The following is a 15,016-nucleotide window of genomic DNA, read 5'->3' as shown; positions in this document are numbered from 1 at the left end:
GACATGACCTGGCACGTATAAAACTTTTCCAACGTCACATAAACTCGGCGGAGTGATGGAAAATTCTGCTAAAAGACAAGTTTCATGATGAATAGATTTCTGTGATATGGGCAGTTGCTAAGACCCATGAAAAGTAGTAGTTGTATGTGTTAGAAAAGTCATAAATGGCATGAGCTGAACCACAAAGGCAGTTTTGATACCTCCCTCCACTTTCACTTCTTATCTCCGTTATGCACCCAGTGTTCTCAATTATATTGGAATATGGAAACTTACTTTACAAGCTTAGTTACAACACCAGCTAAAGCGATACATGTGGAGGAAAGTTCCTTAAGTTGGACTCCATAGTCCTCTATAGAACTGAAACTTGTTTGAATGTCAGTATAGAATTGTGGTATTGTTTCAGTACTGGTAGACACACACGTATTAAAGCTTTGTTTTTGTTTTCTTACAATAGAATTGTGTTAAAAAAATCAGCTTGTGTTACCACTATTCAATGTTTCACTTGAGTAGGGAAGGAAGAAATAAGACCTATGTCAGAAGCTGTATCTGCAATGACTGTCACAATAGATCAAAATGATCACTTCCAAATGGACATTGGCAATTTGGTTGGAGGTATGTAGCTGTACTGTTCAATAGTTCAGATTAACAGCTTTATCAAAAATGGCTAAATATTACATTAAAAGTCATGGCCTTGGAAGATTGTGGCCTGTGTGATACTGATTGGCTGTATGATTGTTGACAATGGATTTGACAATTTTTTTAAATATCTGTAAGTGTACCATTTTTCATGATTATATTATGCCAATACATGGAAGGATAGAACAAGTTGTGTACAGTTGTAAGAGTATTTCAGGATTGGTTTATTAAGCACAGATGTAGTTACTCGATTTTCTCCCCTCCCCCCCCCCCCCTCAATTTGCCTATTTATTACCTCTTTCAAAAGTGAATATTTCTGCTACGTAACAACTCACAATATTTTGAGATAGCAGTGAATTGTGTTCATAGCTCGTAATGCTTTCATTATTTGTATAATTATGTATGTGGTCATAGTAGTAAGATGTATACTGTATATATAGAACCAATAGTACATGTACATGTATATTCCTTCATGTGTATTGGTATGTGCATTACGTAATGGGAATTTCTATACATGCATTGCATGATGCGGTGAATGTTTTGTGTAACCTATGACATGTGATATTATTGACCGAGGACCAATTGTCACATTGAAGCAGCATGTAAACAAATCTTTCCTTGAAAAAATAAAGAACAGTGGTAAAATGGATGAGTTCATTCCTTTCACACTCATTTGAGTTTAGTACAACTGTATGCAAACATTTTAAATTTTGCCCACATCTCAAAAGTTGGGTCTTTTGTGTAAGAGTGGGAATTACATGTAATTGATCAAAAACAACAAACATGCAAAAAAATTACTGTTTCTATGCATTCTTGTTTTTTGTTCTTTTTTTTATCACTCCCAGCCATTCTCCACAAGTACAATATTCATTATTTATATACAGTCCATCCATGTACAAATTACCAGTCTCTAGAACAAAAGACTACATGTATGACACAATGGTTGACAGTTGGAAAGTTATTATTCACAATAGGTTTTATTTTGTACAAGATAAATCAATTTACAGGTATTCTGATAAATCACACTATCATATCTATAATGTTGGTATACAACATTTTCTGTCACATGTTCATACATGAAAAATCAAATTGCTTTCAACAAAATGTTCACCGTAGAAATATATATCGTGTACAGTTGTAGATCAATGTATGAGCGATAACTAGTGCTAAGCTGACTTGGGATGGGCAAAAATGAAATACATGTACATGTAAGAGAAAAACGTTAATCATGTACGGTCTTGCTTATTCACTTCTTCATTGCAATACTACAAGCACATCTTGCTGGAAAGTGATTCATCATCATGTTACACTGGCAGAGCCCCAAACATTTCAGCAGAGAATGCTGCCGAATCTTTACAATGATTTGGATAAAAAGCAAGAAGTTTTATATTCATTCAAGAATGGATATGATTTCATATCTGAATTTCAGACAGTCTATTGAGAAGATGTACAGTGATTCTTGGAACTTTGATCTTCATGACGTAGGTTCCTATTATGTTATGAATTGATCTATCCTGTTGAAATGCCTCACCTTCGATGAATATGTGCTTGCACGCATCTAATCTTCAAAGTCCATTTTCTATAACAGAAAAAAAAAAATGTCTATATCTGGTTGCTGGCATTCTTATTCTTTGTTTTGTTTTGTTTTTACAGGTTTTCTGCAATAATGCGGGGCACACTATGTACTACTGGAAATTAAGAGATACCAATTTAGGAAAGCCATGTTAATGGCAAAAATATCTGGCTTTCATACTACGTAGTGGGTCAGAAATGTGTATTTATGTAAACACACAGTACATGCATACCGAAAGAGTGTGCAATTTGGGTTTCCGTAACATAAGAATCTGGCAATGAATCCATTCAACATAAACACAAAATCACAACATCCTCATAATATTTTCTCATCATCCAATCTGACATATCAGTTGAATGCTTCTAGTTTACAAACAGCATGCAATATCAAATTTTATGGGGCCCATGATTGGTATAATAAGAATCCACTTTTGCTTTCAAATATTGCCTTTCACAAAAAAAAAACAAAAAAAATCATGAGAAAACAGGGAAAGTTAATGCAAGCGTATCTTACAGCTTTCAGAATGTCTAGCGACAGCCTGAAAACGATAAACTGCTTCACAATCTCTCTGTGCTGAATATACTCTAGACATATGCATATATATATAATGATATACATAATTATATATCTGTATCTCCAATACCAGCGGTCACAGCACGTTAATATTGCCAATACAATACTTGCTGCCACGAAATATCAAACATTTCCAAACAGACATACAACCCAGTATCATCAACATCATTTTGTGTACAATATGTGATAACTGACATTATACAATAAACTTCTTATTTACTAGCAGTGTGTACAAGGCAGGAAAAAATGTATACATCTTACACTGATCGGAAAGTACCAGCTGTTGGCCAGGTGTAACAGACATATCAAAATGCACACTGGACTGAGGCAAAGAATTTTTTTTTTTCAGACATGGTTTGCCGTTCATATATCCCTTCATATTTTGCATGAGCGAGAAAAAAGTAAGAAAATTCACATCTGCTCATGTCTGCCAGTCAAGATTTCCATGTCACATCAAAAGGCTTTCTTTGTTAATCCTGGCTGCACACAGGGATCAGCTCTCTGAATCTCGATATGCAGCCCAATGGCCCATTTATCAATATTCATATTCACTCACCACACTGTGGTTAGTGGATAGTTCGTACTTTGCAGAAACAAGCACTTTTGCATGGTATTATATGTGACCCACCGCGACAAAAGGATCCGAAAGTCGCGGACGGCTGAGCCGAGAAAATCGAGTCTGAAGTCAGATCATCAAAATCGGTCAAAACCATCAAATTTCTGTCTTTGGCATAATGTTGTAGTCTAATGTTTCGTTTATCATCTGCCAAAATTTCGAAGCTAAATGATCAAAGGAAAGGCAAGAAATTTGCATTTTTCTTGAGCCGTGATATTCTGATTTTTCAACGGAACAGAAATGTGTCTGAAGATTTGGATTTGGCGCCGCAGATAGACTCCGCTCCTAGCAACGAGGGAGTGATCTTATCTTGGTCAGTGCATGGCATTCTGGTTTGTAATACTGTTTGGTCGTGCGTAGACCACTGGTGCTACGCTTGAATGAACATTGCGGAGGTTGCTATGAGCAGACCTTCTACTGTCAAGGGGTGAAAACTGTCTTACCTCCCCTTGATTATGATTGCATCGGAAAGAAAACTTTGAACTTTTTGAAGGCAGTTTTCTCACAACGCTGAATTCCCAGACCACTCGACATGGTCTCATAAAATCATCAATATCTCCGCAACCGAGTACTTTAATGAGTTGTGTTGTATATGAAATTACAGCAGAAGAGTAAGGGAATAAGGTTATGTCATTTTCAGAAAATCGACCTACCTCGACTTTCGGATCCTTTTGTTGTTGCGGGTCACATATTATGGAGGAACGCTTTATCCTTCATTCATCACCAACATAATGATGAATGAAGAAGATGCTGAATTCCATAATGAATGCATATGACAGGAATGACTTAAACTTAGATAAAGTGCTCAGGCACTTCAGCTTAACTTGCCACACTTTAACACCAGCATTCAGTAATCCATCCCAAGTTGACCCAGTCGTGAAGTTTAACCTGTTGAGGACGAGTCCCAAGTATACATGGGCAAGTGTCTACAGGAAATGCATGTTGTAGCAAAATCAGCTCGTCCCCAACGGGTTAATAGCAATCCCACTCAGGGTGTAGCAAGGTGCCTCAGTCCAACAGAGAAGACCATGGTGACACCATAGGGATTAAAAGGGGATTAGGTAATCTCCACTCATTAGCAGTGAGGTCACTCCCTTTTCGAGAAGCAGACATCCCTCATACCAATCTATTGCCGGGCTACCAGTTCCAGGCAGGAGGTACAGAAACTCCTGCTCCGATAGAAGGGGAATGCTGTTTTTCAGCTGCACCTAGTTTATCATGTAGTTTTTTTTTATATGGCACTGTACATACACAGTACACTTCACCAGACTTGCCAAGCAGAATGAAAATACACTAGATGGTGAACTGTACTTATTCGGAAAAGAAGAAGAGGCAAAGTTGGCGATTTTCCACCATGGAGACGATTATACATCCCACGAACAATTTGTGTTCTGGGAGGCAATATTCTGGCATGTGTTGATTTCATGAATATCAGTTGACATGTGAAATTTGTACCAGAGAAATATATGGCATATACAGTACACATCACACATAACTCTTGGCAGAGTGATATTATGGTATCAGTGTTGTATCGGTACTGCTTTTCTCCTTCATTAAAAGATGTTACTGTAAAAGCATGTCTTTAGCAAGTGTGTAAACACTCAATGTTTTTTTTTTGTTTTTTTATGCCTGAAATGTGCCGGGTGCCACTAGTTGCATCCACCTGCTCTCTGTATCCATTTTTGTTGTTGTGCAAGATAAAAAATATCTCAGATTTCTGTGGATTTTTTTTTTCTTACTTCTTGATGCCAAAAGCCGGGGTGCACCGTATACACAAGATTTTATGGCAGTCTACATATTGTTCGTTCAGAGCCAGTGAACATACACTTTTGTAATAGGTGATTTGAATGCATGTAAAAAACGAAAACAAGACACACACACAAAAATAATTGGGAAATTGTTTTCCATTACCACAGCGGTGTAGCGTTTTGAAATTTCACATTCTGTCCCTCTCATTTGATTGCACACAACTTGAATAGTGGCAGAGTTTGGCATACAGAGTATACCAGGCCATACACTTGATGAATGACATCTGACAAATCATGAAATCGCGAAGCTAATGAAAACAGAGAAGAGAAAAACACACTGGGGCATAGATATATTAAACTCAATCTCTCATGGAATGAAATATATCTCCCTAAAACCCTATGAATTTCTCTGAATGTTGAACCATGACTTGAATAGGAAAGATTACTCATTTGGGACGGTAATTCTGAGACAAACTGCTACACATGGATGTTGGTTGAAGATGAACCTTGATATGACAGAGTTATTACATGACCTCTAAGCATCTACACTGTAGCTGAAAAGAAAAAAAATATATATATACACATGACCTTTAAATACCTGGCAGCTTTCAGTACTTAGTCAATGGGTTACTAGCAAGAGCAAAAGAAAATATGAAAATATGAAAAGTGACGAAAGAATATGGATGAGAAATATATTGCAAGCATACTGCTAGGAAAGGATAATAGTTTACTACAAGGGCCCTTCCTCCTTCAATTGCTCCTCAAGGTGAATCCATCAAATGCTTCACTTTCTCAATAATTGTAGTACAGTGCTCACCCTCCAAACTCCCAGGAACAGCCTTGACCAACGCACCACCTACACAAAACCCATGTTTCATAAATATCTGGCAAATTTGGATGATCTCTCATTCGATGAAGACTACACTGACATTTTTCTGGGTCGCCTGAATGTTGGAGATCAGCAGTCGATCTCCAAAGAAATTTATCATAACTCTGATGGAGTGTATGAAATGTTACAGAATACCTTTCCCCTCATCACTACGCACATTTCCTACAATGATAGAAACAGGGGACAAAATAAACGGAATCCAACCAGCTTCACCATTAATCTGAAGGTCGCAGACAAGAATCTAAGCAGAACAACTACTGCATCATACGGCACCAGTGCGGTGAGCTCTATGACAATGTGGATCAGAAGTTAACCGCTCACCCATATATCTAACTGACCTGATCTCACTGAAACCCAGACCGGATACACACATGGACCTAAGATCATCATCTGCGACCCAACTTAAACTTGGCCCTCGCACCCACAACCGCTATGGTGACCGTGCTTTTTCCGTTTGTGCCCCCCTTCTTTGGAACACTCTCTCTACTCACATTCAGACCTCCACCTCCGTTGACATCTTCAAAAAGAAACTTAAAACTCATTTGTTTTTAGAGCAGAATTAATGATTATGTAGGCCCTGTATGCATTTGTATATTTATTATTCTAAGCTGATTTGTATGCTTGTTTGTTTGGTTGTTTAGCATTGTAAAGCGCTTCGAAACATGTTGTATTAAGCGCTAAATAAATATTTCATATTATCATTATTATTATCATTATTGAACATCTTTTTGACAGGAGTGGTGACTTTCTTTTTTGGTCTTACTTCAGTCATTTCCTACAGTGTATCTCCATCATTCCCCCCCCCCCCCCCCCACCTGACTGACACATTAGCTGCATAGATTCACCAACCTCAGGATATATTGTATCATACAGTTCTAGATTAAATTACACATGGTCTTTTATGCAGTAAAAATAACTTTTTTTTCTTCTTCTTCAGGATGGGGTGTACGCATGAATCTATGTAGCTGAAAACAAGGCCAACTAATTTTCTGTTTACCAGAGATATTATGTCCTTCATAGGTGTTTATGTAGGTTGAAATGCATGACTGAGTGGCACGCCTGGTTTGACAAAAGCCCTGCTTTAACCAATCCTCTACCAAAACCTGAAATCCGCAGAGAGTTTGTATGGGGTCTGCCAGGTTCCCATAGGCTGTAGGATGAAAGTACAGCTCATAATCCATGTGGGTCAAGCACAAACTACACTACCATTAGATTGTTCAGTACCTCCTGCCCGAGCCAAAGCTCATAAAAGAAGGCCATCAAACCTCATTCCACACCAAAGCACTTGTGGGGTGTCCCTACTCCTTCTCCTCCAAACTCCTCCTCAACTCTGGTGTACCAGAAAATCTAATCTTTCATAGAGCGGCACTGATAGACACTGTGGGAAAACTTGGGTTTTTCAATTTGTTAAGTGCATTCACATTTTGAATAAGGAATATCTGGGAGGGTTCAATTCAAAGACTCTTGGAATACTGGTTAGCACCCACTGGTCAGTTCTGACAATAAAAGGGACACTCGAACATAAGAAGAAAAAAATAGCATAATGTGGCATAACAATGAAGAGGTACATTTTGATAATCCAGCTCTTAGATGAACCATGAGCATTCTATAAATAGTCACAGACATGAACAGTGAATATTTTTCGCGGTATGAGAAAACCACTTTTGTGATTGTGTTGAAATCGCATGAATCTATCTCAAATTTTCCATCATACAGCCATACTTTCAGAAAACTAGAAAATTTCAGTCATCCTTTTGTATCAAAACGCCACAGTGCCCAGCACAAGATATCCTGTCTCTCGCAAAACTTTTACGTCATTTACGTCAAGTCACTTATCTAACCAACCATCCCAGAAATTTGAAGCAGAATTTTATCCTGCCAATCTGCAGCCACACCACATTCGTCATACTCGCTAAGAGAGCTTTCAACTTTCGTTTCGCGACGCGACTTGATTCAAACCACACACAATATAACAATGATTGGTACTTGATGTATACCTTCCTCTCTTTGACTGCAGCAATCTATGCTGAACAGTCCAGTTTTGGTGTAAAGACACTTCATACCTCTCTATTTCTGCTTGCTCTTATCTCAGTTTGGCCCTTCCAAACAGTACTTACTCCACACTCAGTCAAGACAGAGGAGGATCTATTACATATGATTATTACATGGCACGATAATGCTCTTCTTCCCTTCCCTCATACTGCTGTGACTGTGAGTAAGCACGAAGACATCCGCTGCTGAAGTACCGGCTCTCGGGCCCACGTCGCACCCGCCGGGGCCGCCAGGACCCGCAGGCCGCTCAGGTCGAAGACGCCTGGCTGGCTGCAGCAGGACAGGATCCGGACCTGTTGGTCCTGCCGGCGGCCCAGGGAGAGGTGCCGACTGGACTGGCCCACCCAGCTGAAGCCACTGCTGCTCGTGCTTTGGGATGACAGGGAGCCGACACGAGCCCTGGCCGCATCACTGGTACTGTAGGTGGATGGATATGACACATCAGACATTGGTCTTAGAATGCAACAATGGCAAACTTACAACTTGTTATCATCATCACTTCTGTACTCCACTTTAAGTCACTACTTGAGCAGTCAAATGTGAAGTACAAACTACGCATCAAAACTAAACTAGCAGTGTCCCTACATTACCGTCATTTGCTAAACGAGTCATACCAAATGGTTCACATATTCTATAAAAGCATCCAAGTAGGTACAATGTATAACCACACTATTCAGTCAGTAAATTCTAAAATAAAACAGGACAAAATAATCCTGACATAAGTCATCTGTCTTTCACTTTCTGCAACCCACATGTCCTCCAGCATCACTCTAGACTTGAATGCCAGCTTTTGATACTCCCTTCTACAGTACAAATTTTATTTACAATACCTAAACTGCTGGGGCAAAACCTATCACCCTGCTGAGTCAATATAACATTTGACAACCCCAGGCAGTCCATGTACATAGCCACACACTGCAGTACTTGGCAGTGCCTCAAGGGCAGAACAGCAATCCCCTCGGCCTCACCTCTCATTCTCGATGGCCGATGTGGTTTCTATGACGACATCTAGGTCCGAGTCAGTGCAATTACATAACGTGAGCGTCACTGGGAGCGGGCATATCCTGCCATGAGGGAAGAAGTAAGATAAAGATAAGGTTTGGATAGGAACAGGAAGTCCCAAATTAGGGAGATTTTTATATACTGTAAAACGAGGAGTGTTCGCATGCATTTTAATTTCGCAGATTTCGCGAGAGTCAGGATTAGCGAAATCAAAATGCACACGAAAGTTCTTGTCTACACTATATGCACTGAATATTAAAGGTAACTCGCAAAACTTTCATGCCGCGAAAAAGTCCGTCGGCTCCAATTCGGGAAAATTTCATGCCGCGAAAATATTGTGTTTTACAGTACTCTTGTCCGGACAAGAAGGGATAAAGAAGAGTACTCGTAGGCACGGTCAGACTGGCAAGAGATCGAGAAGTTTAAGAAGGCGATCTTTAAGATCTCAAAATTTTGCCAGTGTGACCGCAAAATTCCTACGAAACTTCTCACTCCATCTGGCGATATTACCCCACCCCTGCCAAACTTCTCGATCTTTTGCCAGTGTGACCACTAGAAATTGAAACTTTGCGATCTTTGTCACAAGACCAGTCCACCAACTGTTTTCAGGCCATGTCTCAGAAGCGCACAGCTATTGTAATGTACAGGTGTCCATTGTTACGTCACAATCACTCGCCATCAGACTGTATATTCTTTCTTCTTCCTTGCGCACGCGGCACTAATGACCCAAACTCCTCGATCCAAATATCGAGAAGTCTGGCTGCCAGTGTGACTAGACCTAAGATTGCGAAGACTTTGTGATCTTTTGCCAATGTGACCACGTCTATAGAGAAGTTTTTTTTTCAGGAAGCTCCCTACAGACTCAGGAAGACTTGGCAGCTCTGCCAATAAAGGAGTCAGCTTCCTACTGGTCTGTCTGAAGAGTTGGTGCAAGTAATAGTACATTGTAAGATAGGAAGCCATGCTGAATCTCTACAGAGCAAAGCATGCCAGAGGTTGAATAGTTTGTTGCCACGGAGACTCACCTGTTCCTGGTGAAATCGTGCTGGAGCATCTCGCTGTACTTCAGGCTGTACTTGACCAGCGAGGTCATGACCCCGGGGCCGGGCAGGACGGGGTCTTGGCTGACCAGCTGCTTGGCAAACTTGATCTGCTTCTGTTCCACTGGAAGCTAAAGAAATGTCATAACCAAGGTCATTTCATCTATGCACAAAAATTAAATGTGTATCCTGACGAAGAGGTTCACACAAATGCTACACAGTGAAACTTCATGTGTGTGCCATAACCTACATCACAGCAACAATGCTCCTGAAAGTAATTAATGTCAACAGTGATGTGTAAAATGTAATTGCCAAATATGACACATACCCCAACCTCCTCAGCTTTGCAAAAGAATGCCACTCTCCAGAACTTTCACATTTTGAGCCATGCTAAAACCTTTCACCTCACAGACTAATAAAACATCTTGCAATGTAATTCTGAAACAATCAAATCTTTCACGAACTGATTGATAACAGAGAGAGGATTTTACGACTGCTCCTCAACCAAACTTGGTGGTATTTCACAAGAATTTTTTTACCTACCTAATCAGTTGTGACCCTGAAAAGTAATACCACGTTGTTGTTGAGAGTCATGTGAAAGATTAATCGTCCCCTATTTCTGTGACAATAACTATCAACAGCAAACATGAATTTTGCAATATTTTGATGATACCGTGATTTTGACAAATATGGCTGATTTTGATGCAAACAATGCTGATTTAACAATTCAAACACAGCCGCCTTTGACAAAAATACATCTGACTTTGAAACAAATATGGTCAGATTTTGGCCATACCTTCCTGACTGGATGCGAGAGGACTTCTGTGTTGAGTTGGTCCAGAAGGAGATGGCTCTGTCCATACAGGGTGTGGTCTCTCCCCTCCTCATCGACCACAAATGCCTAGATGAATGCCAAGGGAATCTTCATTTCAATTCATGAAATTGATAGAGAGTTCACGTAAGCACACATACACCTACATCTACCGGCCTAATTTCACACAGAATTACAAACAAATATATATTTCCCTTAACTTGTTGAAGACGAACTGATTTTAATATAACACACAGTTCCCATTTACCCCATCCCAAGAATACTCGCAACTAGTCTTCATCAGGTTAAGGCAGTATTTTCTCATTTTGGATGGAGATAAAGCATGCTGAATACCAAAAAGATGTACTGATTTGGTGGATGTGATCATAAATGCTAAGTTAAATCCCCCATCATTAACAACATCTCACTTGAAAAACCCTCAGTCTTCACGATTAACATAAAAGTTTACCTTCCATAGCACCAGGAGAGCTAGGTCTGCTGCACAGCACTCCTGGAGTGGGCCACCACTCTGGGTCTGGCCCCCTGGTGCCAAGCCTCCCTGGGTGCCACGCTCTGCCGTGCTACCACTACCAACGGGGGTGCCCACGGAAGAGAAGGGTAAGCCGACCCCCGCACTGGCTGGAACACCCTTCAGCTTGGAGCGCAGGTAGAAGTCGGTGCAGGGCATAGAGTTGATGGCAGCCTAGCAGGTAATGATAAATGATCACATAAAAGGTCACTTTCCTCCCACTACATACTATTGCACAAATCTCCCTTTTGTGAAAGGCAAATGTAACCTAAATTCCCCACGAGGCAGTCATCTAGTCAAGCCTTGCTTTTTGTCAACAGTCTCCTGCTTCCTTGTTGAATCAAATATACTGCCATTATAAGATTTATACAATCATCACTATTTAATGATTATTATGCTGTTGTATCATTCAGACTGTACTTTTCTATTGTTTCTACATCATTAACCCTAAAAAGACTGGGGGGGGGCCTAAAAGCCCCCCCCCCCAACATTTCGCGCGATTACTCTGCAACACGCAATGCTCTCGCCGCGATGCTCCATGACTTTTTTCTTTCAAGTTTCCCGCACATTTTGACACCAAATTTGTGACGCCCGAGGGTACGGTTCCGAAGTTACATAACATTTTGTACATGCATGTGAGGCCGAAAATGGCTCAAAAATGTGATTTTGTGTACAAAGTCAATGCAAATTGAGTTTTTTCACATGGTTCATATAAATATGCTTCTTTTTACTCTCAATGGCTGAAATTAATTTGTTTTAAGAGTATTATGCTTCAAAAAGTGTCTGCCACAAATTTTGTTTAAAAAAACAACAAAAACAGAAGGTCGAAAAAACATGGAAATACATAAGAAATTCATGAAACAATAAAATAAATAAGAAATTAATTTTGATACCGATTTTTTTTTTCAAGTGCATTTGCTAAGAATGCCACAAAGAATAATTATACCAAAAATGAGCACTTTTGGAGCTTTATTTACTGATTTAGATGAAAGAGTCTGATTTCTTGCATAAATTAGCATAATTAATCAAAATAAAATAAAAGAAGACTATTTTGGAAAATCTAAATAAACGATCTTGTAGATTACATCGCACACTACCATTGTGTAAATTTTCGCGGCGATCGCTCGATCCACGTAGTATTCACATAGTATCCACATAGTATTACTGACAATTATCTCAATATCACAGTAGAATCATAATTTTGCTAATAAGAACTTTTCTTTTACAGAATTCTCTCTCACATCATTTATGAAAGTATATTTTTGCAAAAGTTCAGTCAGGTCAAAATTGACATGAAAAACGTCCACACTGCAAAGTATTTCTTGCAAAAGACTATCAGGTTTTCTGGAAGTCTTTTAAATCTCAGTTTGGGGCCGCATCCTGCAAAAACATCTACAGCTGTGTTACTATTTAAAAAAAGAAAAAAAAAAAGGTTCTCCCTACATTCTTGCACTCACCTTGTCTTTACCAAATAGCACACTGGAAAATGTTAACATCTGTCCATCTGTATTGCCTGTAGTGTATAAAAAAAAAAGATCACTTGTTAGGTTACCAAGACACATAGAAAATTTCTTGTATTTTCTTTATCTGACATTATTATTTGACTGTAAAAATATTACATATGTAAACTGGCAAATAAAAGCTGCTTTAATCATAAAATGTTGATATTCCTGAGACAAATAAGATCACCTTTATGTGTAATAGATAGACATCAACATCACACAGGTATATATTCACGCTGCGGAACAGATGCTCAGTCTTAAAAGAAAAGATATGAACAAGTTCAACGCAACTGTAAAACACTTAAAATTACCTTTCTCAATCTCAGAGAAAAAATGGGCAATAGCACATATTTGGGTACATATGAGAGAAATTCTGTACTATAGGAAAGGGAGTAGTTTTCGTAAATACAAACATGTTGCAAATATACGTTGCTCAACAGAGCTCAGTCATAAATTCTCTGCAACATACCTATCTGCTTGGCCTTGAAACAGAGTTTCTGGGATTCCCCACTGCCAATTTTACATTCTGGAGAGAGTGAAATATAAGATAAAGACATGAACTACAATCTGAAAGCAAAACAAAACAAAACAAATCAAATACTATCCATTTGACTGGCTAACTTGCACAAATCACTTATATGCTCCTTTGTAAACCTTATGTGACCCTGCATCAAAAACCAACAAAAGGTCACCAGATATGGAGTTTTAGTTAAAAGCAGATTCTGAAAGAGCAGACTTTAAGCTTCAAAATGACGCATAACTTAATTCAAGTGGACTGTCCTAACCCATGTAAATTTTGGAAAGAAAGCACACACTCTGGAAAAGTATGAACTGAGAAAAGAAGCTCCAAAGTGCAGGGTCTATTCAAGCACTTAATCTTACCAAGCTGTGCTGGCCATGCGATGAATGGGACAAAAAACAGGATGTAAACCACTGGAGCAACAACAAAGAAGGGATTATCGGATTAAGCTGAAATTGAGCATGCTCTATCAACACATTTTGTCCATGATTAATGCCAACTTTCAAAGCAGTAGCATCATTCTTTCTTAAGTTATTAGAGTTGAAAGTGAAGAGTGTGTACAGGGTTTTTACGACATGAAAAGGGGATTCTGTAAAGACACACCTAATTACACTATTCAACAAAAAAAAGGTGTCCTAGAAAAACTGCTAAAAACACACTTTCCTGTTCGTTTTACGATCCCAACGTGTGTGCGTCAGCTGGCTATATCAACACACATGAGAATTATTAGGCTACTTCAATGTAGGTTGCTGTCACTGTCAAAATGACTCGGGGTGGATGGAGAAATCTTGCTTTGTTGTAAGATTTGGATTATGTTAGGAACCACGCTATTTAAGACAAATTTTGGTGTCATGCTGCAAAACATTGTTATAATTTCTAGAGCACTAGATATATATATATATTTTTTTTGTGATACATCTTGAGAGGGAATGAGCACTTGATGATGATGGCACTGACACCTGTTGTCTCACCTGATTCCATCCCAGATAGAGGAGAGAGGCGCCACCATGGGCTGACACTCGTCACCTGCTGGAGGCTGATCTCAGTGATACTGGAATCATGGACCTGTTCGCACAGAGAAACATGCACCATTAAACACTTCGACCCAATCCATACTTTCCCGATATTAGGCACAGAGGGTTACAGTTTGCAGCCAGGGATGCCAGTGGTAAATTGCTCTTGGGCCGGAAATTTTTTTTGTGAACGAAACTGATGTGCGCGAAGCGCACATCACGAGCGCGAAGTCCCTTCGGCCGGGGTCCAGGGCCTGCTCAAGGGCCCTGGAAGCTCTGGGGTTCTTAGATGCTCTCTGGTGCAAACTGAGCATTTCTGAGGGCTCTTCTTTCCTCAAATCTAATCCAGAGAAATGAATTTGTAGCAAAAATAAAGAAGTCCTAGTGCCGTAAACTCCGTAGTTTTGCTTCGTTCAGCGGACTCGATCGACTCACCATACTCTCTCAGCGCTCTAGCTATAGACAGCGAGAGCGCAGTATGATTCATGCACCGCGACCGCACATAGTACAAA

The 15,016-nt window shown here is 39.5% G+C and overlaps 1 protein-coding gene across 1 annotated transcript in view; it reads right to left on the bottom strand.

Annotated features, from left to right (window-relative positions):
- Nucleotides 1-10,785: 10,785 nt before the first annotated feature.
- Nucleotides 10,786-15,016, bottom strand: part of LOC139723161 (trafficking protein particle complex subunit 8-like) — a 47,086-nt gene continuing 42,855 nt past the window's right edge. The window contains exons 22-26 of the mRNA XM_071634422.1: nt 14,463-14,556; nt 13,441-13,497; nt 12,927-12,982; nt 11,410-11,643; nt 10,786-11,030 (exon numbers count right to left, since the gene is read on the bottom strand). Coding sequence (XP_071490523.1) covers nt 10,857-11,030; nt 11,410-11,643; nt 12,927-12,982; nt 13,441-13,497; nt 14,463-14,556 — 615 coding nt within the window. The 3' untranslated portion in view covers nt 10,786-10,856. The remainder of the gene's footprint in view (nt 11,031-11,409; nt 11,644-12,926; nt 12,983-13,440; nt 13,498-14,462; nt 14,557-15,016) is intronic.

This window comes from Diadema antillarum, unplaced genomic scaffold (genome assembly GCF_040938485.1).
Source record: "Diadema antillarum isolate AM-2024a unplaced genomic scaffold, OU_Dant_1.0 scf00000182, whole genome shotgun sequence".
Classification (NCBI taxonomy): domain Eukaryota; kingdom Metazoa; phylum Echinodermata; class Echinoidea; order Diadematoida; family Diadematidae; genus Diadema; species Diadema antillarum.
This window is presented reverse-complemented; position numbering and strand designations above follow the sequence as displayed.